The 26,799-nt window shown below is 39.3% G+C and overlaps 1 protein-coding gene across 6 annotated transcripts; it reads right to left on the reverse strand.

The window, feature by feature from the left end:
• Positions 1-26,799, reverse strand: OPN4 (opsin 4). 6 transcript variants are annotated; one of them, XM_009685968.2, is made up of 11 exons: positions 26,480-26,799; positions 18,906-19,048; positions 16,815-16,948; positions 14,911-15,114; positions 12,861-13,032; positions 11,795-11,959; positions 8,910-9,017; positions 7,559-7,661; positions 4,697-4,849; positions 4,128-4,196; positions 38-2,777 (listed from the first exon to the last, which is right to left on the reverse strand). In XM_009685968.2, exons 1-11 carry the CDS (start codon positions 26,621-26,623, stop codon positions 2,586-2,588), a joined length of 1,587 nt encoding a protein of 528 aa, XP_009684263.1. In that variant the 5' UTR covers positions 26,624-26,799; the 3' UTR covers positions 38-2,585. The 6 variants fall into 6 exon arrangements, with proteins under 6 accessions (XP_068806802.1, XP_009684263.1, XP_009684253.1 ...); XM_009685958.2 differs by having other exon boundaries at positions 7,559-7,664; XM_009685949.2 differs by having other exon boundaries at positions 7,559-7,739.

The raw sequence follows: 26,799 nt of genomic DNA on the forward strand, positions 1-26,799 counted from the left end.
GAAATGAAATATGAACTAATAATGATTTATTCCAAGTACCACTGGGGTTACAGTGTGAATGAGTGGGAAAGATATTCAGATTAAATGAGTTTTGTAGGCTTTCCCCTGAATAATTTTCATAGTCTCAGTAGAGGCGAAGGGAAAGTAAAGCTGTTTTAGGTACGTAGGGAGGACACCCAAGAATTCTGAAATGCTCCAGAACCAATTCTCCCTAATTAATATATGCTTTACGAGCCTTTTGTAAGTAGACAAGCACTAACAGCTGTAGTTCTTTTTATAGATACAAACTAATCTCTAGTACTTACTGGAGTTGATGGATTTAGAGAACAACATGCTGTGGATTCATAAGGCTTTTCTAGCCGTGGAAGTATTCTTTCTATGTCCTCTAAAAGTGGAAGGGATTGCAGAAGAATGCAGAGCACAGTCTTCAAGAATACTGCTTGGAAATGAAATTATGACAGGAGAAAAGGGACTAGCTCTAGTGATACATACCATACATGAATGCATCTTATTAACACATGAAGTGGCATGTTTGAGCTTTGACCCATTTTCTTGATAGGTTCAACCTTTTGCTACCACAGTGAAATGGGCAGTAATAAAGCACTTCCGTTAGCTGCCACCATTTTGCACTGGTGTGAATACTTCATGACAGGGGATGGGAAGAATTGCAGCTACATGTTTTCAGATAATTTTTAAAACCTAAACAGTAAGTCATAACAAAATGTATCAGACTTGATGAATATCTTTGAACACAGTTCCTATTTGAATATGATATATCTTTCCTCTTCTTTCTCCTTATTGCTAGCTGAATATATAATCAGTTTAACATTGCCCTCTGTCTGAAGACAATATCCAGTTGTGGTAGGTAAAGGCAGGAACTGTGATAGCTCTTTTCCAGCCTAATGCCTGTGATTTTATGTACATAAAAGCATCCTGGATTGTGAACAGTTTGTTTCTTTTGGCATTTTATTACCTGCCTGAACTGCCCGCTCATTCATCATCTCAAATTTGGCTGCTGCAGAAGTCATTATCAGTTCAGCTTTTAGTTGCAATAACCCTGTTTGAGATACGTTTCCCAAAAGTTTGCTTCAAATCAGTGCCCCAAATCCCCTGGAACCTACTGTGTTTTTCTTTTTTTTCTCAAGGGATGAGCTGGTTACATTGCTGTTTTAAGGCTGTTTCTGATGTGATGCTAGGAAGAGCTGGTTTATGTAGAACAAAACTACTTTCTGGGTTCCCTCCATTCTTTGGAAGCAGAGAATTACTGGAGGGGTGGGGAGGTGGGGATGGTGCAGGAGAGAACTCTTTCAATAGTTCTTTGTGCCCTGTGCTTTTGTGCTCAGAAGGTATATATTCCCCACTGTGGAACTGACTACACCTCATCATTTTTGGATTGCAAAGTTCTGTGGAGTGTAGATGAATTCTGTCCATTTATTCTCATGCCCTAGAAGGAGCACCAGGGAAAAGCAGAAAATCACTATTTCATAGAACTGTTTTCTTTCCTCTCTGGGGGAATAAGTACACTTCACTAGATGTAGTCACCCTGGAGAGGACCTTGCCTGTATGGATACTGCCGGTTAGGGAAGGCAGAAATTAAAATTCTGATGTGGAGAGGATGTGAATTCCACACATCTGTAGAAAAATATTTATGGGCAACTAGTCCCCCTCCGCCTAAGGTTTACTTTAGAAAAGCACACCTAAAGATAAATTATTTTGAAGAACTGAAAGTCAGTTGTATTTCCTTACCCATAAGATGTTTCATGTACTACTTTGAACTCTGCATTTTTCTCTTGAAATCTGCTAAGGGGAAGTGGGGAGGAGCTTTCTGGTACCTTCCTGTTGCCCCCGGGGAAGTTAGCTAAATTGTGTTAAGCTGCTCTCTAAATGACTGTTGGAAAAAGAATCTAGGTATGGAACGTAGGCTTGTCTTCAGTGTGATTCCCTTCCCTTCCCCCAGAATCTTAGAAGTTTATTTTAACCCAATCCAGGACTTCAAACTTCTGATCACGTGCATTGCCCTTCAACCATACCGCCCAAGAAAATTAGGGAAAACATGTTATTAATGAGAAAAGGGAGCACTGACTGTGTGATTAAGTTTTCATTTGCTAGAGGAACTTCACAGTAATGAAGAAAACATCTACAGGAAGTTACGTTCGTTTTTCCCCAAATCTTTCAGCTTTATCTCTGAAATAGCTTTGAAATTAAGCTACACTCCAGTGAAAAAAAGGTTAGTTTTGAATCTCATACTTCCCCTTCTTCCCAAGTTAATCTTAAGAGGCCTAGTAGGTAACATCTATGCAGTCGTGGAATATGGCTGAGCAGAGTAAAATCCAAGTGAAAGAAATCATTTCATGAGCTACATAAAGAAGAAATAATAAAATTATGATGTGACTCAGATCAAGAAGTGAACTGCTGGAAAGAGCTCTGATGCTGAACAGTTGACTCCCCTTGGTTTTATCTTTGCTTGTCCTGTGTTATCTCTCTGTAGGAGCATATCCGAACAACGTAGGAAGGTTTTCTGGATTCAGCTGATCCGTTATTCCGGAGATACTAACTAAGGTGATACTCTGGTTTACACCACCCACTTAGCTGTTGGAGTTCTTATTCTGGCTGTGGCTCTTGATCTTAGGGTACAGGAAACCAGAGCTGTGTTCAGAAGGTGGCTCTACTCCTTGGACATTGCAGTATGTTATTATAATGCTGGGTATCTGGGCTGCAGATGGCCTCTGGTGAGACTCTCCTTCTCTTAGTCCGATATCATTCAGGCTCTCACCTGTCTAAAGCATGCAAGGATTTAAGAGAAATAGAACATACAGATGTCTTCAAGGAAATCAGGTTGCAGCATGTATGAAAAAGCAACAAATGTTTAGATACAATCCTAACTACTAACTCAAAGCCAGACTTAAAGGATGAAGGACAAGGTAGACCTGAACATTTTTGGAATGTTTCCTGAGTACCTTATGAGAAAATTGTTAAAGAGGTTAATATATTAAAGCACAGACTTTGCATTTGCTACTTCAGAATCTGGTCTACTGTGGTAAAAGACCAGGCTAACGACCGCACATCCATCTGGGAACAGAAGTGCTCAGAATGTGCTCAGAGAGTCTATGAATTCAGTGAAATAACGAGTTCCTGCATAAAGCATTTGAGATAGATGAGATGACATCTGTTTAGGTTCATTGTGGCATGGACATTTTGAAAGGAGAAGCAAACTGGAGAAAAGAGTGAAAACAGGAATCAAAGGGAAAGTTAAAGTAGCTTATTTTGACAGTAGCGGTGCCAGCTGTGACTTGCACAGGACCAAAAAATGAGAATGTTAGGATGATGCTAGCAATAGCTTGTAAGGATCACTACTAACAATGCAGAGTTAATTTAAAATGTTTATATTACATTGTGATTAATACTGCAAAGATTAAACTGTGTAGCTCCCATTTTGCTTTCATCCAGCAACTCTTTTCTCTCATTTCTCTGTCTGTCAAGACTTAGAGCAAGTTAACTCGCTTGTGGAAGATATAAAAAAAAAAAAAAATCAATATACTAAAGCTTTGTTACATGAACACATGAAAAGAGAAATACTGGGACCACAACTTACTGAATAAGTGCTATGGCATGTTTCAAAAACTTACCTGGATTTCCTGCAAGTTGCATGTTTAAGATGGTTGGCACTACCCAAAACAGACCAACATTAAGCAGTTAACAATATCAGTTTGTACAGTGGTACTTTCCACAGGACTGTGGCTATTTCATCGGGAGAGCCATGTGAATGGCTCATCTTCTCATGTGTGTTAATGTAAAGTCTGGCACAAAACTAAGACGACTTCCATGCTCAGCTAAGGAAATCACAGACCTCATCAGGGAACGGCTGAATCCATGAAAATATTCAAATTCTTTAAAGAAGTTGGGCTTAAGGAGAACTGTGTAGTATATATGTTCTCCATCAATCTCCATTTAGTTTCAGCAAAGCGTTCTACCACTTGTGGCATTTTTTTTTATATTCTATTGGGAGTATCATCTTATTTTTATGTCTCAGCAAATGACTTAATTTAAGATGCAAGACTGGGAGAAAATGTCGTTATTTTTATTCGCTCAGTTAGACCCATGGCAAATATTAAAATAACAATTCTTACAGCAGATGTAGCAGTGTACTCTGTGACATTCAGTTCCACCATGGATATGTCATCAGAATCTACAAATGTCTGAAAAAATAGCACAGAAAAGAAAGACAAATGACATATAGGTATGTCACAATATCCTGCAAATGTGAAATGCAATGGGTAGGAAAAAGAAAGAAGGACAGCGGAGGACTGAAATATAGCAATCTTCTAAGGACAGCTTTGTTTTCTATCTCTCCAGTAACTATATTTGTTCATTTAAGAACAAATAGGGAGAAAACAAAAAAATGAGTCAAGTAATTTGTACACTGAAAAACAAGTATTACTGAATACAAACTTAAATAGAAGACATACCACTCAGATGCTAAGTTCAATACAACAATTCCTCTGCCTGCCACAAGTGCAACAAAGACAGCTGGATAATGAAGCAGGGCTGGCAATAAAAAGTTGAGGACCGTTTACAGCTTCAAGGTGTTAGTTCAGAGGTTATGCCCGTCTTCTGAGGGACGACTAATTATGACAAAATGTGCAGATTTGTTAACCTACCAGTTGTCTGAGAACTTAAATATTACCCAGTCTATTACCTTCTCAAAAATTCCAGAATCATGGCTTTTTGGTTTAGGTTTGGCTCTTCTGTCAGTAGTTTCAGTTGTGTCTTTTCCCATTTCATAGGAAACCTGTCTGCTAGCAGGTCTGGAGATCATAGTGGCGATACCAGTTTCTGTATCTGTGCAGCCCTAAAATGAATACAGCAAAAACAATCACTTTAGGTTCCTTAGATTTCCAGCCAATTTGCCCTGTAGAAATCAGCTTCACCTAGACAGAAATCACAAGAGGGACAGACATTTTATAAAAGACATTTCACAAAAAAGTTATGTCACGTACAGCTTAATAAATTCTTTTACTTGTAACTGGTTCAAACAAAATTATCAAGTCTTTTGAGTCTAAAATTCAGGTTACTTTTTCATAGATTTCAAGAACTACATGTAAGAAATTAAAAAAACATGCACAGTGGATCACGTAGGAACAGTGGTATGTGATAAAAAAAATAACATGTTCTGGGAAGTACTGAGAGCAGCGTTGCGTAGAGGAGAATAGCTGTCCTCCTTTACTTAATACTAATGAAGTCTTAACCTGGGTTACTGTGTCCAGTTTTGGGCACCTTACCTGAAGAGAGCATGGATGAACTCTCTCCGGGGGAGAATATAAAAAAGAGGTACAGAAAGACATGCCTGTGATGGAATTGAAGGCATTGATCTGTTAAGCCTGTTTTATTGAGAGAAAATCCCAAGTGGGGATGCTGTAGAAGCATTTTAGTACATAACAGATTGATTGCTCCAAGGAGGATCGGGATCTTTTTTTCTGTGTAACTGTGGGGAAGGGGAAAGGTAAGAGAGGAGAAGGGGAAGGAAAAAATACACTTAATTTACAGCAGTGACAGTCAAGGTTGTATTTTAAGAAGCAGCTTTTTAACTACGAGGCAAGCAATGATGAAGGCAATCTACAGAGTGAAAGGTCTCCACAGAGGTTTTCTAAGAAAAGGTTAATGAAATATCAAGCAGGACAATCAAACATACATCTTCCTGCTGAAGTGCAAGAGGTTGGACGAGACTATTTTCTGCATCCGTGCGTAAAGTGGGTTAGCGCTTACTAGTCGCATTTGATTGAACTGCGAAATAGAAGCAACTTTGTTCTCTAATCACCCGTCCTCACTTGTTGCTGAACATAGCTCCTTCTCTTTGCAAAGAACTGACTAGGAATTGTTTCCTTTAGATTTTTCTAAGGCATAAAATAACTTTGCATCCGTAAGAGTATAAAAAGATAATTTATTATCTTATGTAAGTCCTAATTACATTAATTATAGTTTGATGACTAACCTTGACAGAGAGTACATGGTAGCATGTGTACTGCCTTTTTGCATTGTGAATGTATGTGTAGAAAGCTTAAAGCTTAGTTGATATACATATGGTGCAGAAACAAAAGAAATTACTGGGGATCACTGAAGCAGATAATTTTGCTTGTCTGTTTTAGACTTGAGCCCTGTACTTCAGCCGAACTGATAATACTTGCTAATACAAACAGAGAAGTCTACGGCCAACTCAGTCTATGGCCAATCAAATAGTTAAGGGACGTACATATTGTTGTCAGAAATTCTTGACTCTGTTGTTATTTTGAACAAGATCCAGTCTTACTCATGGCTTACAGAATATTCTAGAGCGAAGTATGCCAGTTGCCTGGGTTTTTTTATCTGGGGTAATTTTTGGTGTCAATTCCACTATTTTTCCTTGAATATTAAGAGCTGCTTTCCTGGTCAAATATGATTGTTGAATTTTTATAGGGTACCTCCCTCCCCTGCATTGATAGTAGGAAAAGAGCACACAGCATTACTGAGGAAGTCTGTCTGTTTTTTAAGAATTTTAATTTAGCAGCTGATAAATTATCTTTATGCAATTTTTTAATACTCCTGTGGACACAAAGTTATTTTGTGCCTTAGGAAATCCCTAAGTAAACAATTTCCAGTCAGTTCCTTGTCATGAGTCAGGATTCATAGTGTAAAAATGTTTCCTTTTTAATTAGCCCGTTTTAAAACATTCGAGCCGAATGGTGCCTGTTATCCAGAAGAATTTCATTTTCATTAGATTCAGAAGCCAAAAAATACAAGAATATAAGGAAACTGAAACATCACTGTTAAAAACAACCGTTAGAATTCAGAGCTTGACTGGACTGGATGCAATGATTAGCCTGACTGAAAAAAATCACTGAGAAGATAATGACCTTTTCATATATTTGGAAACTGTGTTTAAAACAATTGCGTAGAGGGTACTGATGTGCTTCTAGTAAGCAAGAGAGAGCCTGGGACTCCAAACACGTGACCTGCTACCAGCTGCTATGCAAAACATTTGGCTTGAGTTAGACTGGCAGCAGCAAGCTGTTGTTTTCTGCCAAAATGATTTTATAATGTTTTTTTTGGTTTGTCTGAATGTGATGATTAATATTTTTCCAAATACAGCCCACTTCATCTTCAGAAAGCATTATCTGTTTCCTTACAGTCTTGCTTTCACTAAAGAACTATTTAGCGACCAGCAGTTTCTTTTTTTGTGTATCTGGACTCCACATCTGTGGTCAGACAAGCAGCATCTTAGAAATAATGGTAAGGCTTTCAAGGATACTGTGGCTCTAAGCTTCCCTCAATTTCTGAAATTCCTGTTATCCCATCTTTCCGCTCTTCCTTCAGAGTCATAAAACACCAAGAACAGAAGGATTTACATTTTGCTTTTACACTTCAGCCTTCTTTTATTTCTCTTTGTCCCTCTGCTTTCTCTGGAGCTCTTGTAATGAGCAGCATAAATGCATTTTATCAAAATCAGCTACCACTTTGAAGGACTCCACGTGAAAATTAATTACTCTGTGATTAAAAATGCTTGTATGGGAAATGTCTTCCTTACGGATTCACTGTCTGAGACAGAAGATAGTCGCCTTTTTCCTTTCTGCAGCCCACTTGTCTCAGAAGACTGGCTGGTCACGGTGGATCGTCTGGAGGAGGGATACCTGCTGAAAGACCGGGAGTCTTTAGGAGAAACTCTCAGCAGGGATCCCAGGCAAGGAACGTATGTTGCAATGGCTGTTCTAGTGGATGAGAAGTAGAACAGGTCAAGTTTTCTTCATTAGCACAAAAATCTAGTCACCATAATCTAGTCACCATAATCTAGTCACCATCTAGACCAAAAGTCTAGTCACCAAACAATGCATTTATTTGGAGGGGTGGACTAATGCTGAATGGACTGAAGAGTTACCAGGTGCAATAAAGAGTTTTCCAGACATCCAATAGCTCATGTACAATTACCTTGCAAGATCACTTATTCAGATTTTTCTGTGGAATTGAAATTTAATGCTTTGAAGGGATAAGGACATCAAAATAAAACTCTTGTAATGGAAGGGAGCTATTGAAATAATGTTTTATCTGGTTTCAGCTTAATCAGGGCAAATAGAAAATTCTGTCCCTTTGAACAGAACCTCGCAGAAGTACCACATAATGAATTATTTTAATCTTCCCCTAAGCAGCTATCCTAGCTTCCTCTTGCAAATCTCTCCGCCTGGTATCTGTACAGTTGTACAAAATGGGCAGAGTTGTATTACAGTATTCATTTCGTCATATGCAGTGCAAGGAAACTCTTTTGCCCTCCCTCCTAGCCTCCCCCACTTACAAGACTATGCTCGTCTCTTTTCTACCCAGTTCCCCAGTAGGTCTTTGTAAAGGGTGAAACAATACTGTATGTATGGCTTTGCTGCCATCCTTAGATCCCGCAGCCTGCATCTGAACTTGATGTCCTAATGACCTTAGATTTTGCAACTGAAATATGGAAAGTTGAAGAAAGGTAAGGAAGACACACAAAATGGGAAAGTTGGATTCTTTTACTTAACGACATCTCTCACAGGCCTGGTTAACTCAACAAACTGCTCTTTGCAACACTGACAAATGTCGTCATCTCCTGTGGAGATATTAACAAACTTTTTATGGTGCTTTGGTTTGAGCTGGGGAGGGTTTCTGTCTTTTATCAAGTGATCAGTAAGTACAGATCAGCATTCTCTAGCTCCCATCTGCACAGTAATTCGTTCCGAGTACAAACTCCACTGACATTTATATGGCATTGAGAAGTTTTCTTGGGGAGGGAGAGGCTAACTTGCAGAAGTAAAATGAGCAGGTGAAGCAGAGTTCAGGTACTGGTCTCATAGACGACAAAGTTATGGTCTGATTATCTCTGCTGTGTTAAATTCAGCTAATAACAGTGAACTTACCTGTACTTGGGGTGACCGATGGCGTAAATGATGGGGTTGTGGATGGCAGAAGCTTTGGCAATCACAGCTGGTATGGAGTTCATGAAGGGTGTGATGACGTGGGCATACCTAAAGTAATGCAAATGCAATATGCATAAATTTCTGGTAGTGAATTCTAGGTAGTCTGCGCACAGCTCTATCCTGAAGAGACAATACTTTATTGCTGCTCCAAAGAAAGTAGAAGAGGGGATTCTGTACCAAAACAGCAAGTGGGCAAATTTTACGTACTTGGCCTGCAGAAATCAGCCCCAGCCTAATTGCAGTTACGGGAAACGTGATTTTCTGTGTGTTTCTCTTGGGCACTGCAGTGCTTCTCTACTAGGACTCAAGATGGTGGTAAGCCCCACGTTGTTTTCACTAGCTGTAAACAATGTGGGACAGTTAGTCTGCAATAAATGAATTCGTGTTCATCAGAGTATCTGTTCCAAACTCAGCAGATGAACCTGCTGAATCAGGGGAAGCTGCAGTAATGTGGAATGTAATGGGTATGCAGAATGAGGCAGGACCAGGAAAGATAATTCCATAATAAATATATAAATAAATTCAGACTATTCAGTCTGTTCAGACTTTTCTTTTTTGCCTGACCTAAAACTGAAAGGAGGTATCCTCAGGTGTCAGATGTTAGGCTCAGGTATTACTGTGACCCTGCATATATACAGGTCATGTGCCTCTAAAGGATACAGTAGTTATGACTAATTTTTATCTGTCATACTGCTATCAGCCAGTAAATGTGAAGATAGCCTGAAGTAACTCCTATAGTTGTGGTCAGAAGAAAGTCGGTCAAACAGCTCAGACCAAAGTAACGCAGACAGCTTGCATCAGGGAAATTCATCTTGCTGAAATGGAGTTTCAAGACCCTGAGATGAGAGGGATGGTGCTTTGGCGAGACTGCTGGAGAATTCAGCTAACCGAAATAAACAGTGACAAAGGCTTTTGTTTAAGCTAACCACTCTCAGAAAATACATCTTTTACAGAGCCTGGACAACAACAGTGTTACTGAGCGTGACTAGGGTAGATCAATATTCTCCTTCCAAAGCATTTTCTAAAGGAATTAAGTTTCTTCATCGCCGTGTATGTTACTCCGTCAGAGGAGCTGTTTTTAGTCCAAGACTGTAGCCAAAGACTCCATGTCTGACTCCTGTTTGTAGCATGCAATGATTTCATCAGAGTTCATTGTAATAAAAGTTAACGTAGGACCTCCACGCTTCGTGTATTCATCTCTGAAAAATTCCCATAGGGTTGCCCAAAAGGCATAGCTCAGAAATAGAAAAAAAGCTGCATGGACCTGTATTGCTCACCAGAGGTCTTCACGAGCAAAATTTGCAAACGCTCATTTGTCAGATACTATATAAAGTTGGCCATTTGTTCAAGCAGTTGTCAGTGTAAGACATGGGCGAGAAGTCCAAGTTCATCAGGCACTTGATCTTCCTGAAGTAGATACTGAATCATACAGGACAGTCTGACGGTTCTGCCTGGCTACAATGCTTAGTTGAAAGCAACTTCCAATTTGTTGAGGTATCTTAGAGTAAGCGGTGCTGCAAGGTAGCTCTTCTGTGCTTCTTTGTCTTCTTGGTCTTCCTCCATCTCTAGCTGGTCACCCGTCACCAGTGCTGGGTGTCCAGTACCTAAGTCTCCCTGTGATGGGAGACTGACGACACTGGATTGATTGCACTGGAAACATCCTAGGGATTGAACTTTCTCAGAGAGGTACCCATTTACCTTCACGGATAAAATGTTTTCTGCTGCTTGGAATTGCCCCTCTGAATGCAATAGGAGGGAATCCTCTTCTCTTAGACAATATTTTTTTCTTCTTAAGGGAAAGATTTTAGAATTTAGGAAGCTGCCTTTCCATGCCCTGGCCTCTTTCTTAGGTGTATGACAACAATCACCATCCTCCATCCGTCAAAAAATGCACCCATCATACGCAAATTTATCTTGTGTGTCAAGCTTAAGAAGACGTACTTTTTATTTCTGACTAGAAAATGACAGAGAAGTGTTTTGTGCTCACATAGGAGTCTTCCGCTTGAGTATTTCAGAATCTTTGTGATTGACAAGATGTTCTAAAGCAGATAGTGAGGTCCGTTTTAGAAATGCTGAATTGAAGAACAGGATGATTAGGAGACTTGTTCAGTGTCATATGTTAACTTGGCAGAAATGCATCCTGACTTCCAATCCTTTGCTTGTACCTGTGCTAACAGTAATGTGGTATCAGGCTATGTACATGCACACGCATTATCATGTTTCTGTTGAAAGCACTGTATAAAATGCTGACAATTAAACAGACAAAGGACATGCTGGGACGATTGATATTGAAGATCTTTAGATCCAGCACCAAAAAACTCCCCAATGCAAATATGTACTGTCTAATTTTGATGTTGCTTATATGTGCAAGAAATTTCAGCAGTTTGATGTAATACAAGAAAATAAATTGACTTGTATAAATAGAAGAAATGGAGAAATAAAAGAAAATCAGGCCCATGGGTGGAGGGTGGGGGGTTCCCCCCTTATGTTTCCATTTTAGAGTGCTAAATACAGTTCAAGTTGTTCAAATACCCTAGCATAGAGAATCTACCTTCAGAATTCATCAGCACAGTTTCTTATGTTACCAGTAATAACCTTCCTGTTTCCTTCTTCGTTTTTTGTTTGAAAAGTCAAACTAAGGAAAAAATGTTAGTCAGCATGTGCCTCATTTGTTAAATGTCACTCCTGAATATGTGTATATTCTGAATGCGCTTCAGGCATTGGAGTTGACAGGTAGCATTGACTTTTATCCATTGAACCTTTTACATCAATTTCACATCTTTTGCTTTCATTAAATATTTCTTTGCTGATACATTCATAATTACCCGGCAAAAGCTACCAGAGCAACGACAGAGTATGGTGACCAGGAAATGATATAAAGCAAGATGACAATCAGTGCAATTTTGGCCATCTTCCACTCATTTTTTATCCTCTGATACTGTTTCTGGAACTCTCTGTTTCCACGTTTGCATCCAAATGTCTGAACAGATCTAGGAGAAATAAACATATTACAGCAAAAAGGGAGGTAGGGTTGACCAAATAACTTCATAACATGGGGAAACAATTACTCTCACACTAGTACATGCTAAAAGTTGTACGATTTTGATGTATGTTAACTGTATATGACCAGTTCCTCACAATGAAAATGCACTTTTGTTGCACTAATGCAAAATTCCTGTTTGCTTCACTGGAGAAAGTAGTCCTGTACCAAAAGTATTTCCAGATAAATCAAGTGTTTGAGCTCACTGAATGGTACTAAAGTAAATATACTGGTAGAAGCCTTTGCTTCCCTAGGTCAGATTTTGGGTTCGTCACTCTCGCTGTGTAATTCCTAGATATGCGACTAGGTATGCTGAAGCGTATGGGACAGATTACAGATACTGTGGCAGTCACTGGCCTTAATTTTTAAACCAGTATTTTTTATTGCAGACACCTGTGATTAAATTTTTTACCTTCCTTTAGCCCTTTGTCAAACATGGAATTCGCAGTTCAATTCCGTCTATTTTTCTGTGGAATAGTTGTGGATACACTGTTATTAGGTATCTCTGATGTCTCTTGGGTATTTCTTTTCCGAGTTGGTTAATTTGCATAATCTTGCCCCATCTCGATTTCTCGGGCTCCTGTTCCTGTCCTTTCCTGAATCGTTAGTGAACGTATTGAGCGGCTGTGGCTTAAAATCACAACCATGAATAGCCCTTCTAAGGATCATACTTGTTACCATATTAGTTATTGACAGAATTCTTATTTTATTTCCTTTCTCAGTAATAGATACAAATTCAATGCGAAGAACTTTCTGATTTTCTTTTGTTAGTTTTTGTTGAAAAAAGTAAGCAGTCACTTAAACTAAAGAATGAAAACCTTTGACAAGCAGCCTGACTGTTGGCTACTTACTTGTTGGCCTTCTTGATAGCCTCAAAGATAAATATATAACTGTATATGATAGCAATCAAAGGAACGAGAAAGACAAAGCAGAAAAGCAGCATTGTATAGGCACGGACTGATGGGGTGAAAGTTATGTAGTCCCAGGAACAGGAAGTCAGCAGACCCTCAGGAACATAAGCACCTGGAAAGAAAGACAGGAGAAGGGAAAAGCCATGAGGTAATGCTTTTTTTGCATATTCTGAGTGCAGGACTTAGAGAAAGATACTCAGAATAACGGGGGACTTGGTCCTATTCTCATAGGGAGAAACAGAGCTTAAAAGGATACACAGCTCTTCTTTTAAACCACCTCTTTTTATTTTCTCTTACTCTATTGCCATATTGTATTTAACTGAATCATCCTGTTTCAGTTCTGGAATATGATTTAAAGCTCAACGTAGTCAAAAGGCATCTCCAAAGCTTCAGTGCATCTCGGATCAGACCTGTGTTGCTTTCAGATATCTCCATTTCCTTTCAAATTGCTGTCTTCCCCAGGAGTGAAATGAAACTGGTTGCAGTAGCTACCTTTTTTTTTTTTTCCCCCCAGGTTCTGCAGATTAGAGAAATTTACTGCGCAAAGAAGAGAGATTTATTGTGGGGATCAAATTAATTTTGTCATGAAATAAAGTCGAGTACACGTAAAAGAAAAATCACACATTCATAAGCATCTACCTGAAATATATTCTCCTTAGAGAAACTGTGTCACGCTGTTAAGTAAAGCGATTGTCAACAGCAATGTATTTTTAGCTTTATATTTTAATTTTCACTCTTTACACTGATATTTTCTGTTGGACTAACTCTTTAAAGTCCAGTACCAGATTTTCTTGTTATGCATCTAATAGTTTTGTGAGAGTTAGTACTGCAGATACTATTAGAGTCTAGTTATAAGATAAACTTAATAGTCTTAAAGTAATTATGCTGTGTTCTCACATTAAAATTCTAGCATCTAAAACTGTATGCCATAATTCTCTTCTTAAATCTCCTAATTAAATTAAAGGCTGCTTCTCCAAGTACCGCAGTTTGCCTAAGGATGCTATGTGTTTAAGGGGAGCCAGAATTACAATAACAAAACAATAAGAGAAAAATCTACTGACATTCCACTCAGCAGCTGAGTTTGTTGCAACATCCTTTACGAAAATAAAAAAATTGGTATTTTCTCACCTCAGTTGAACTCCTGCTCATTCTATTTTGAAATCAGGGAACACAATAATGGGCTGGGCTTTTAACTGACAAGTTCATTCTAACTTAGTGACTGAAAACTGGTGACTCATAGAAAACAAATTAATAGTACTGAGGCAGATTCAGATGTAGAAGAATAACAGAAACTCTGTGTTATAGGTGGCGAGGATCAAGATGCTATATGTGTGCTCCAATTTCCATGCATAAAATTTGCATTTACAAAAGCAAATTAGTTACCGAGTTATTACTAAATGCTATCCTTACTGGAAGCCTTAGTGAAGACCCCAGTGGCTACATGGATGAGACCAACTCCTAGTGCAATTTGCCCTTCTAGAATACAGTCAAGATAAAGTGAAGACGTACTTGCACAAAACACCCAGACTGTATTCCTCTGTTATAGGAATAAAGACATTCGGATTGCCAGCACTCTCTTACACAGCACCTTTGGGGAGGAAAAAGTCATCAGAAAAAAATGCAAATTTATCAATTTCATCTTTACTTTATATTGTTCAGTTTGGCTCAACAGAAGTAGGTATGGGATAATAGGCAAGCCCATTTTTCATAAATTTTTGGCCTTGATTTTATCTGCTGTTCTTTTTGTCTTAAGTAATGAGTTCAAGGAAAAGTGCCGGTGTCATGTAATTGACCGTGATATACACACTGTTTCTTTCCTTCAGGAGCCTTGGTCTCAATACATATCTAGCAATCTTCCTCAATTTGATTTCTTCAAGCCTAACATGCAAGCCATCAAGTCACTTTTCTCCTACACCTGTAACAGACGAATCTTTAATCTATCATTTCCCTGTGCTATGAGGCAAGCAAACTTTTATTCCATTTCACTTACTCCATCCAAAGAAGGGTGGGAGGCTCCAAGCCAAAGAGTACAGCCAGACTCCTACCAGGATTATTAGGGCCTTCTTCTTAGACATCACTCCAATAGAAGCCAGAGGTCTTGTGATGACAAAATATCTGTCCAGGGCAATCACCGTCAACGTGATCATAGATGTAATGCCAAAAAGAGCTCCGCAGAAGGCATACAGCTCACAGCCTTTCAATGAAGATGACAGAGGTAGCAGTGAAATTAATCCACCCATGCTAATTAAGAAACCGTTTCTGGGAGAATTCAAGTCTGTGTTCGCTATGAACTAGTGTTTTCTGGAATTCTTAAAGCAATGGAACTTTGTTTTCCAGCACTTGTAATTCTATTTCAAAGCTACTCTCTGTCTTGCTAATTACATAATCCATGGAGATAAACTTTAAAGATTTTGTTTGCTCATATTGCCGGAGACAATAATACTTAAGATATTTTCATTCATTGGCTTCTAATGTTTCTAGCAGGGACATTTCAGCAGTCCCATGGTGTCTTGTTTAATTCCAGTTTTACTGCAGCGTCCCTAGAAACAGCTATTTTGCTTAACAGTTTGCTTAACAAATAGCTACTTTGATACCGTAGAATCATTTATATCTAAAGGTCAGCATAACTGGAGTAAGTATTCAGACTATAAATATACTCATGAGTCTAATTTTAATAATTCAAACAACATAATACTTAGAAGCATCTTTTTTTTAATGTGTGCGATTAGACACTTCATGGAATGCAAAAAAATATGCTTTTGTTCATCAGTGATCAAAATAGTGCTTTTTGGTCGTCCGTGATCTCTGACCTTCCTCTCTATCCATACCTGGTCAAGAGGCAAAGACTAGAAAGCATCTTTACTCTGCAGGCTTTTTTTTTTTTTTTTTTTACACAGTATTGAGCATGGCTCCATAGGACTGTCTGATTTGCATGTATATCTCATATGCCAAAGGTGAAAATCCCACTCTTTTGAAGTCTGCAGCAGTTTTGCTATTGACTTAAGTCACGCTAAGATTTCAGCTGGGGTCTGAGACTCTCCTGCAGGTGGGTAGCCTTCTACCTGCCAGATCAAGGAGTGGGGTTTAGATTCTGGAGAGTCAGGAATGAGAGAAGGATGATTCAGCAAAGTTTAATTGACATGCATTATAATCACTGCACATCTAAACGGTGACAAAAGTAGCAGATGTGGATTAAAGCCCAACAACAAGAAGGAGCAGCTTTGAAGATTTGTTACACGTTTTTTAAGAGACAGCTGAAAGTTGATAACCATCTCTCCCCTGTGGTTGAATACCTTCAAATTATCTTTCCTCTGATACTGGCTGTTTAGATTGTAAATGGGTTTGGTCAGGGAACAGGGTTTTTATCTAAAGGCTGAGGAATCTTTTGGTCAGACGTTCTAGTTACTGTTGTCATACAACAAAGACCAGATATCTTCTATAAATTGTAAATTATCCCTAACTCTCACAAGAACATTTGCTGAACACACAGAAAATGTTCAGTTAATATTTTTGTTGTGAAAACTCACTTCTGTGAGGCTTTCTGGTGAAATTCTTTGAGCAAGTTACCTAGAGCAGCTATTAAGTTGGTGTATGGGGAGCTGACACTCATTTGTTGTAAAACTCTGCTGGTAACTAAATTATGAGATTACTGGGAAAGACTGCGGGCAATATGGGACTAGTCCAGTGTCTCACATTGCCAGGGTCTCCTTTTTATCTCATGAATGTAATTTTCCTCTCTGTAGTGGGAATGTATTTATTGCCCCCACACAAAAATAGTTCAAAGAAAGTTCTCAAGGTTGCAAAAATGAAGTACCTGAGGATTAGGAAATAGTGGATGAATGTTGTTACCATAAGAACATGCTTAGTAATTTCTTAGAAACCGTATATACAAACCTTTTTCACCAAAAATCCAGCGTTTGTGGAGACTATTGGTGAAGAAAACCGGAGACTGTGTAATGGACATCAGGAGGTCACTAATAGCTAGGTTGATTATGAATATGTTGGCTGGTGTTTGAAGGCTCCTGCTCCTAGAAAGAAAAGATCAGAAGGGATGTTGCTAAACTCTATCGCCTAGTTAATTACGTTGTTACTCTGTGAGCTGTGGCAGCTTTACAGATACCGAGGCACACCATATAACAAGCTAGAGCTGAGTGCTTCTCATTTCCCTGATGAGAGAACGCAAGCAAGGCTCAGTTTTATACCCTTATACTTCTGTGTGTTTTAGAGGATTGTTTTGATAACCAGCTCGGTGATGGGGATAGACCACATTATTCTTTAAATATCCTGACCTAGTGCACTGCATGTCCATGACTAACAGGAAATTAAAGTTGATGTACTCCATGGATTTACTGGATCTGGGTCATGCTTAGCTGAGGGGGAGGGAAGGGAGCTTTTCCACTGCTGACAAGACCAGCAGTGAGTTCCAAATACAGGGATTAAGCAAACTCGCTGTATACCGCATGAAGCATTTTGTTTTATATTAATTCTTTTCCCCAGCACTCATTTTGCTGGAGCAGACACTGACTTTAAAAAGAGCAATAGCCATCCTTTAGTGCATCCTGCCTGCATACGTTATTCACAATGGTACAGCACAATGCTTTAAAGGGTACACGTACAAGCTCACCTGAGGGTTTTTCTATCTGGGCTTCAGTGTAGCTTTTTAGCTCCTTTCTCAAATTTTCAGTCTTAGACACAATTGAAAAATATCAAAATAAATTATGGGTTCTTTGCACTGATCCATAATCAATCATTAGGTCTACTGTCCCTTAACTGTCGATTTAGGAGCAAAGAGATAGTAGTAGTAGATGCTTAAGGAGGAGCTTATATTTGTTCATTAGTCTACGGAGTTACTGAAAGTAATTCTGTTTTAGGCAGCTGGCTGTCTCAGAGTTTTGCCATTATATAAGACACTTTTGGTATCATCGTTGCTTTGCTATCAGTATCCCTTCTTGTCCTCAAAACATCCTCAGATGAAAACAGACCATCCTCCTCTATGTCCTCTGTTGGAACTGCAACTGCTGCGACTAGATCTCCTGTATGGGACCAGCTGGAGAACTAATCTAGCTCATGTACCTTATCCTTCTCTCATATATCTAGTCTGCATGCCAGCACCCTTTCTGTTTTGAAAGCTGTGTCATTCATACCAAAGCACTGGGACTCACTCCGGATGCACACAGATTTCTGTTAAAACCATAACAGAAGATGTGAGGTTCCCTGGGAAAACTTGCCACTCTCTCACCCTTCGTAATTTAATGTTTAATTCACCAGATAAATACAGCCTCCAGACCCAGATTAGTTTGGCCCACACCCCAGTGATTTAAGCTAACGTAGTAAAAATGTTCATATAATTGTTATTATTTAGGTTCACTACACTAGTGCTTAAAGACCAATCACAAAGTAGGACCTCCCTGGCCTAGACATCATGTCAGTGATCTCTGCCCTAGTGAGACAGAACAGAAACCAGGTGAGTGACTAGAAATGGTATAAATATCACATTGTGGTCAGAGATCAGATTTCCTTTGGATGTAAAAGTTGGAATGTGGCTTTAGTTAGCAGGAAATAAAGCAAAGAGGTAGTAAATGGATGAAAGTTCATAGCCAGTAAGGGACAGAGGGGAACAGAGCAAAGGAGAAGTAAGTGACAGGAGGAAGGAAACAAGTAAGATAGAAAAGTCATGGGGAAGAGGCAGGAGCAAAATATCCCATCGGTCCAGTGCAGAACAGTTCAGCCAATAGTTGAAAGTGGACTGAATGTTTTCTGCTTTGGCTCCTTTTCTACTGCTTGGAGTATCTGGGTGGTTCTTCGCAGTTTTGCGAACAGACCATGGTTAATGGGAAGAAATAAGAGCAAAATGGCGGATTGCCACTTTTTTCCTAGAGAAATCTCTCTTAACTGTGATGGGGTTCTGCCCTGCGTTTGCAGAACACAGTGCTGTCAAAGACCATCCATGTGAGTACTGAAACAATATCCAAACAAAAGAGTTACCTGCAGAAAGCATAGATGACCAAGAAATTACCCAGAGTTCCTGTGATTCCCACTGTAAGAATGACTGCTCCAATTGTGTAATGGGCATGGGCTGGGACATCTACTGTAGGAAAGGCACGAGGAACGTCTTGTGCTGTCATCTTCTACAGAGTAAACAAGAATTCACAGGTATATTGTCAGACTTGACTGAATAAGTTGGCACATGCTTCTCTTCTAGAAGAGGAAATAGACAAGAATGGCAAAAGCCAGCAGGCAAAAAAGGTGAGAATAACCAGATTGCCGTCAAATTACATTTACTGTTGATCATCTGCTGAGAATAAATATGCCATCAGGAGTACAAAGGTCAAAGGGTATTTTAGATGTTTACTGTTGATTTAGCATTTTGGTGAAGAAAAGCAGTCTGTTTTCCCCAAACAAAGAAATAGAGGGATATATAAGGAAAAAAGAGACAGAGAGGGATCCTTTCTGTTGCATCTGACATCAAGTGATGCAGTGCTTACCAAGTAAATTTTCTGCAGTTTTCATTTCATGAAAATTTCTGTACCTGTGAAGCGTGATTTCTGTTGTCCTCTCACATCACCGACTAGACTTCTCAAATTAAGTAGAAATGATCGTCTATGGATAGACATGCACTTAATCCTTTAGTAATATGGCTATTTTGTTTCTCCCACTGAATATCACTAAGTTGCTAGTTGTCCTCAGGACTTAGTAATCAAAAGCCTGGCAGCATTAAACAAGTCTTACAAAGTAAATTAAAGGTTAGAAAAACTAAAACACAAACTTATAAAAACAGCTTATATCTGTTTTACATACAAATTCTGCTTTCACTCTGGACTGGGTGAATGCATTTTTCTCTCTGTGAAGTTTGTGGTAAAGCACTTGATGAAAGCATTTGTGTCTTACCTTTTAATGAGCTGTAATGACATTCTGATGTCTACCGCATTTTAAATAATAATACTTTAAAAACATTTTTTTGGTACGGGCCAGGAGCCACAAAGACTTTCTGAGCCAAGTGCCCCTGACTTAGTTATGAAGCAAACAAGAAGACTGCACCCCAGAAGCAGGATGACCTAACCGAAATGGAAGGGGACACAGGAACAGCTGTCCGAACTGTCACCATTCTGCTGCCTGTTGATATAAAGTAAGGCAAGGTGACTTAAACACTCACCTCTGTGTAGCTGCCACCATCCTACACGTGTCTTGGCATCAGCTGCGACCAGCTAATGTCATGAAAAATACCAAGCCCTGTGCTCATGCATCTGAACAGAGAGATCTTGCCTCTTCCTCATAGCTCGACTTTTCTCACCAGGGTGGCAGTGGCTGTGGAATGGCATGCCATCACCATTGCTCATAAAATAAACCTGCAGGAGGCAGCCATGGCGTTCCTCGCCTACTGAGCTGCAAGAATCACATCAGGGCTGAGCAAAGCCCTACAGACGTTCTGGATCGTTTGTAGCCTGCTTACTGTGAATACTGTCAACCTGACTTGTGGCCTGGGATCCAAGGAAACTGCCTATATCGAGGTCTGTGTCTGTACCAGGCTTAAATCGTGCTTTGCAGGTGGCTATGTTCTTTGCAGTCACCAGTACTGGCAGATGGTACTACAGCTATCATCTGCACCCATTCCTCGAAGAAGGAAGATTGCTGGTAGGAAAGGAGGAAAGTGCATAGAAGTAAAGTTTTCCCGTTACGCTACAGTTGTGTTAAAAGCTTCATCTTACCATCTGGCACTCACTGTTAGGGTGAAACTCAGAAATGCCTTCGATAACAGTCCACTTACCAAAGGACATAGATAGTATTTCAGACAACAGGGGTAGACATTTCTTCTGAGTAAATCTGTGAGATTGGGTTGAAGTAAACTTAAGAGACAGACAATATTTAAAACCAATGTTCCAGTAGCATGAGGTGGACCCCTGGAGTTTTGGAATTCTAGAAGAGATTATCTTTGCTTATGTCCTGAAGATGAGCCTGCAGCGATCCTCAATAAGAGCGCGTTCCTTGGGTTTCTACGTTAGCAGGGATGGAATGCCTGCCAAATCGTCTGATGTTAGAGAAGGAAAATGTAGCTGTGGCCATTATTATAACTGGAGCAAAATGTTGTTGTTGCGTTAGGGCTGATAGGCTAACTGAATGACAGAGCCATGAAATTTATTGTTCAGGTTCCTTTAGCAAGTTTAAGTTGGCTGCACATCATAAACATCAATGGGCATTTTGCCTCAGTAGAAATTGCTGTATTTAACCCACTGCCAGTAAAGTAACATAAAATCCCATGTTAATAGTAAGTGGAGTGAGAAAGTCTGAGTTAAAATTGTTTTAAAGAAATGAGATCGGTTGTTTTCTGGTTTTGGGGGTGGTTTTTTTTTTTTTTTTTTTCCTTAAACTTAGCCTGGTGGCTGGAACATTTTTTAACAGCTGCTCTACAGAGAGTTAATCACTATTATTAGTGGAATGGAGGTTTCTGATATTTTCACAGTATCCCTTTAGCTATCCATTTAATTAGAACTGGGTCAGGGTAACAGGAACGAAGCAACGAAAGGAGCTGCTTCTGGCTACAAAGAGCAGGTTAAAAATGGCTTTAATTTGAACTATATTTATGGAAGACTAAGAACAAAGAAAAATTAGACAAAAATAAACAGAAAAATCACAATAGAAGAAAAGGTTACTAAAAGGACAGTAGAGGAAAGGTACTTCAGGAATAAAACAAGTTCAGGGTCAGCAGAAATGTCAAGTTTTTCTTTTTTAAAAGTCAGTGTCAAGTTACTAAAAAAGTCATTTTGCAGTTTTTGTTGGAAATAATAGTCTCATTCAGAACTTCTTAAGTTGATAGAAAGGTGTTCATTGACTCAAAAGGTATCAGAACAGGTCCTAAGCACACCAGACACATCACTGAGTTGTGTTCATATAGCTTCCTCTCTAGAAGAGGAAAAACACATACCTCTCGAGTTCATCCCTATATCTTCTAAGGGACGGGTCCATCAAACAAAAGGAGGAGGAGAAAAAGAAAGTGCTTGAGGAAATCAGGTTAGCAGGATAATCAAGAAATCAATTCACAAAGCTTTTCTGTATTGAGTTCTCCAGCAGATTAGCCTTGTCTAGTCTCTGTCGTCTTTTGTTATCCCAAGGTATTAGCATTCGGTGGTGGAGCAGAATAAACACTCCGCTGTTGCAGTCCCTACCATAGCAGTTGTCTTCTGAGAATGTTCAGTCTGAGCAGCTCTGTAGGAACCTTTCAATTGCATTGATAACGTATAACATTGTTGCTTGGCATGTTCTTCTGTAGAGATTTTTTTCTGTATACAGCTCATAATGAAGGCAAGAAAAAAGAACAGGTGAAACCCACGCTTCGTTATTCCTCTTCCAAGTCATCTGACAACACAGTCTGTTTTGTGCAGCGTAGTTCACAACGTCACCAAATGCACAAAGAAACTGAACTGCAGACGGGAAGGTTGGACGTTTTCCTGGGGGTGGACAATGCACCACAGCTTTCCTGAGCCAACAAATAAGGACAACATGTATCTGAGGCTCTGGACCGCTGGGTGCCAGGACACCCACAGGCTTACTGTCTTGAGGTGGCTTAGACTGGTATTAATTCTCTAGAAACAATTCCTTTGCAAGCAACAACTTCCTGACAGTCAGTGTAAACATTGCACAACTCTCAAGCAACCAAACCAAATGGTCATGCAAGCTGTGGAGGGCATCAAGGAAGCAACTGAGAAGTAACACAATCCCTTCACGGTCAGTATTGAAGGGCAGCTTGGGAATGTCAGCTTCTAGGCATGGATGATGTTTTAGGTGTACTTAAAAGCAGGTTTTGCAGTATCGCTGGGTATATGTTAAAACTGGCCTCTTGCTAGGACTGTAAAATAATTTGTGATTTTAATATCTGATAGGCAAGCAGTTTTCATTTTTTTATTTATTTCCTTCATGGTGTTCCAGCATCTGGTGGATAGTTGTGTTTTGTTGAGGAGCTCAGGAGATGCCGCACTGATTGAGACCAGTAGTCTTGACAGAACGAACACTAGTCTACCTTTAAACATGACCAGGTGTTCTACAGAGCTGCAAAACTTGCTTAATGAGCAGCTGTGTGGGAATTTCCTTTTCACCATAGAGTCTTAGGGGTTGGTTGGGTACCCTAAAATTGGGGTTATTATCTCTTTGAAATGCTAATCTTAATGGAGGATATTTTTATTATCCGTATATACGTGTAATCCTTTTCTAAATCCTACTCTATTTTTTGCCTCAGTAGAGTCATTGACAATAAGTTAGGGAGGTTGCTCCATATTAGTGCATTTCCTTCCAGCAGGTTTAAGTGTGTCCTTGTGAAACACTAGAAAAAGAGGGAAACAGCTAGGTTTAATGCGTAGTCCGCCTTCTTAAAACGCTCACAATTCTGAGGAAGTTTGGAGAGCAACATAGGCTTGCTTCTACTAGAGAGACTGTAAAATGAGTAAATCTGGAATGGATGTCAGGCTGGAGCATAGATAGCACTGTGCTGGCAAGGAATGAAGAAAGAATGATATTTTCCTCCCTAAAGGAACGCTTGTTTATCACCTGAAACAAAACAGCTAGAACAGAACTGAGCATGTTTTAATTATTCAGTAAACTTGACTGAGACTTACAAACTTGATGTGCTTTTTAAGCAGGTAAGGGAAAAAGAAATTCTTGCTAGTTAGATAAATATCTCTAAATCCCTGCTGTTCTTTCTAGTCTTGTCTGTGGAGGTGGCAGCACAGTGTGGAACCTTGTTCCTTATTTATTATTTGCCACCACAGCTGGTTACAAGGCAGGCAGAATTATTCCTGGAAGGCTAATTCGAGGAGCCAGCCCACTTCTTTGAGAAGGAGGGTAGCACAGCTATGCTAACACTTGGTGCAAGAGCAGAGGAGGGGTAAGTGTCAATTAGGCTCAGGGAATGTCAACAAAAGGCAGAGCTTGTATTTCTCCGTGAAGCTTATCAAAACCCTGGACATGGCCCTGAGAGAGAGTTAAAAGGGTAAAGCAGTCCTGCAGGCTGGGACAAAAATCACTGATCACTAGATGATTTGCCCAGGTTAGACTTAAGTCTAGACCAGATATATAACCCAGGAATCCTTGATACCTGCATCTATTCTGTCTTGGGAACGTGTTTCTTATACACCTTTTCCTAAAGGCAGGGGTTTTAAAATAGTTATTTCAAAATAATTTGTAAAAAAAAAATAAGACCAAAGCAGCTCACCTTTGAATAAGTTCTAGCAGAAGGCATATCCTTTTTGAAAGTCCTAGTCCTCCACCTCATGACATGAGAAAAGTGTTGAAGTGAACATGTGAAGAATACAGTGCAACTATTACTAGGAAAAAAAATAGTCTGTTCTTTTTCAGATCAAGAAAAAAAATCCTACCATTTAATTACTCTTCTGGAGAGCTCAGTTACTATAGTCCTACTAATGGTAAGAGTGATGATGGCAGGAGCAGGGCTGTGCATGTAAATATTTATACTAAAAATAAATCATGTTTGATATAGCCCACTCCTCACATTATCCCAATGGCAAGAGGGTAAGGCAAGGTTTAATGTATATTTAAAAGGAAACAGTAAATCCTCATGAGATTGTTTTGGGATTTGAAAATAGCTCAGAGCTGCTTCTGACTAATCTGTGTGAGAATGAAGAGTTAGCAACAAAAAAGAGTAGGACAAGGGTATTTTTCAGCTACTTCTGCCTGGACACTAGATGGATTTGTATCTTATTTGGGGTGAAACAAGACAAGGGAAGGGAAATAGAGATTGCTTTGTCATTGCTCTCAGGGTTTCCATCTAGCTTTAAAGTTCTAGTCAGTGGTTTTGCAGAATGGCTATTTTAATGAAAATAGTGTGTGGTATATACTACCAATGTTGGTGTTAGGCTTTTTACATTACAACAAATCATATAGCCTAGAAACATTACCAGAGCAGAAATACTGGAATCTCCTAGGACTTCTGGATGCCAATTCTTATACTGCCTACCTACAAGAGGCCTCAGACAACTGATAACACTTATTTTTCTTCATAGTTCCTTGCTCTGATTTCTGAGCTTGCCTCTATAGACACTTTCTCTGTGATGACAGGCAGCACGAAGAGGAGTGTAATCCCACCTCAATTATGGTTTCAGCAGAGTGACGCCAACTGCTAAGCCCCAGTTTCCAGTAGGCAGCAGGGCTTTCCATGAATGTTTTTTGTCCTGTTGAGCAATTTGGATAGCAGATTTTGTATCCTGGCTTCCGGATTAAATCTCAACCACAAACGGCACATATTGCTTTCAGTCCTGAAACGCTCTTAAACAAATCTTTGTGTCAAATTAAAATGCAGGAGTTTGAAAAGACAATCACTAATCTAAGGAGTGGAAAAGACAGCTGATCTCTTTCAGCAGAATAAGGAAAAAATTTGTTTTGAATTTTCCGATGTGAATCACTCTGTCCCCAGAATCCTTTTCCATTTTGCTATGTGTTCTCTAGTCCCTCTTCTCACTCCCTGCTATGTTTTACTAGCCTCTTTCATTATGTTATCCATCTAATTTAGTTTGTAAGCGCCTTGACTCACGACACTTGTCTCTTTATTTGCATGTAGTACACTGTGCACATCCAGCTTTTATTTAAAAAAAAAAAAGACTATTTTTACTATGCAAATAATAAAATATTTACTGCTTCCCTATAAGTTAGCATAAAACATCCTATATGCATAAAGACTTCCGGAGTGTTTGAACCTTGCACACAGTTTTTGTAAGTGGCTACTGTATTATATGGGCCATGCCAAAAACATGTGGTGTGTCCGCACCAAAATTTTAAGTTGGGTTTCAGATTTTATGAATTTTAAATATTAGCCTGAGTCTTTTTTTTTATTCTTTTCTTTTAAAGATACTTCCATATAAATAACAGATGAACAAAATTTTGTAGTTCTAACAGTATACAGGGATACACCCCCAGGAAGAGGACTCGTAATTCTTTTGGCTTGGGCTTCTGGGGTGGAAGAATTTAGAATGCTTAAGAAAATTCCATCTTGAAGTTTTGGTACAACAGATTCACCTTCCCACTGCTAAGGAAATTTTCTTTCTAGTTAGTGTTTAAAAACTGAGAAAAGAGCTTTGGTAGAACTTACCTGGAAAAAACCTTCTGAAAAGCTCTCTTCCATAACTGCAAATAATGGCTCTTTAACATTTACATAAGCACGCCACTGCATTTATGGACTGCTACAAAAATGACAGGGATTTCTCCTCTTGAATAATCACACAGGAGAGCATCGTGTTTGAACTGCTAAAAAACTGTTTAACCCACAAGAACATGCTGTTTTGATAGTTTCCAACATATTCAGTGTACCTTGACATTAAACATTCCTCCCTCTCTTTTGTCTATGTAACACTGCTGACAAACACTGCTTCTACAATCCTTTCTGCAGCAAAGAAAGAGTTAAAGGAATAAAAAGAAAACATTTACGGGTTTTTGTGTGTTCATAATTGCATTGCAGCGTTAAATGTCTGCATGCACGTTAAATGTTCATTTAAAGTTCTTTAAACGCCAGCTTTGCCAGCATTTACTTGCTACAGGTTTCAGTCACAGAAAACACTTACTGTTGGGGCTCTAAGAGGCAGGTCCGCTCGTTTGTAGGCATTGGCTTCTGAGTCATTCCATGCATTGAGGGACTCCACAATTTTGGTGCAGCTGGGGTCCTCAGAGGAACAAGAGATCCCCCTTTGAATGGGCTGACTGTTCATGTGAAATCTAAGCAATAACAAAGAAAGAAAAGCTCTCCTCTGAGCTTAAATCAGCCCAGTTTCCTTTTTTTATGTGTCAAGCAGATTGTCAGATTCCCTTATCTGGAACCATGTGAGCTCCAGTGCAGAATTTCTCACTAGAGGCTCAGATTGCATCTCTCCATCTCCAGTTTAGC

Source organism: Struthio camelus, chromosome 7, assembly GCF_040807025.1.
Source record: "Struthio camelus isolate bStrCam1 chromosome 7, bStrCam1.hap1, whole genome shotgun sequence".
Taxonomy (NCBI): domain Eukaryota; kingdom Metazoa; phylum Chordata; class Aves; order Struthioniformes; family Struthionidae; genus Struthio; species Struthio camelus.

Bases quoted from the DNA above. Each gene is read 5' to 3' on its own strand.
- OPN4 (XM_009685949.2), bottom strand. From the start codon at position 26,623: ATGAACAGTCAGCCCATTCAAAGGGGGATCTCTTGTTCCTCTGAGGAC. The intron at 11,960-12,860 runs GTAAGTAGCCAA...TATTTCTCCTAG, and splicing joins GCTATCAAGAAGGCCAACAA to ATCTGTTCAGACATTTGGAT. The intron at 9,018-11,794 runs GTAATTATGAAT...GCATTACTTTAG, and splicing joins GCTCTGGTAGCTTTTGCCGG to GTATGCCCACGTCATCACAC.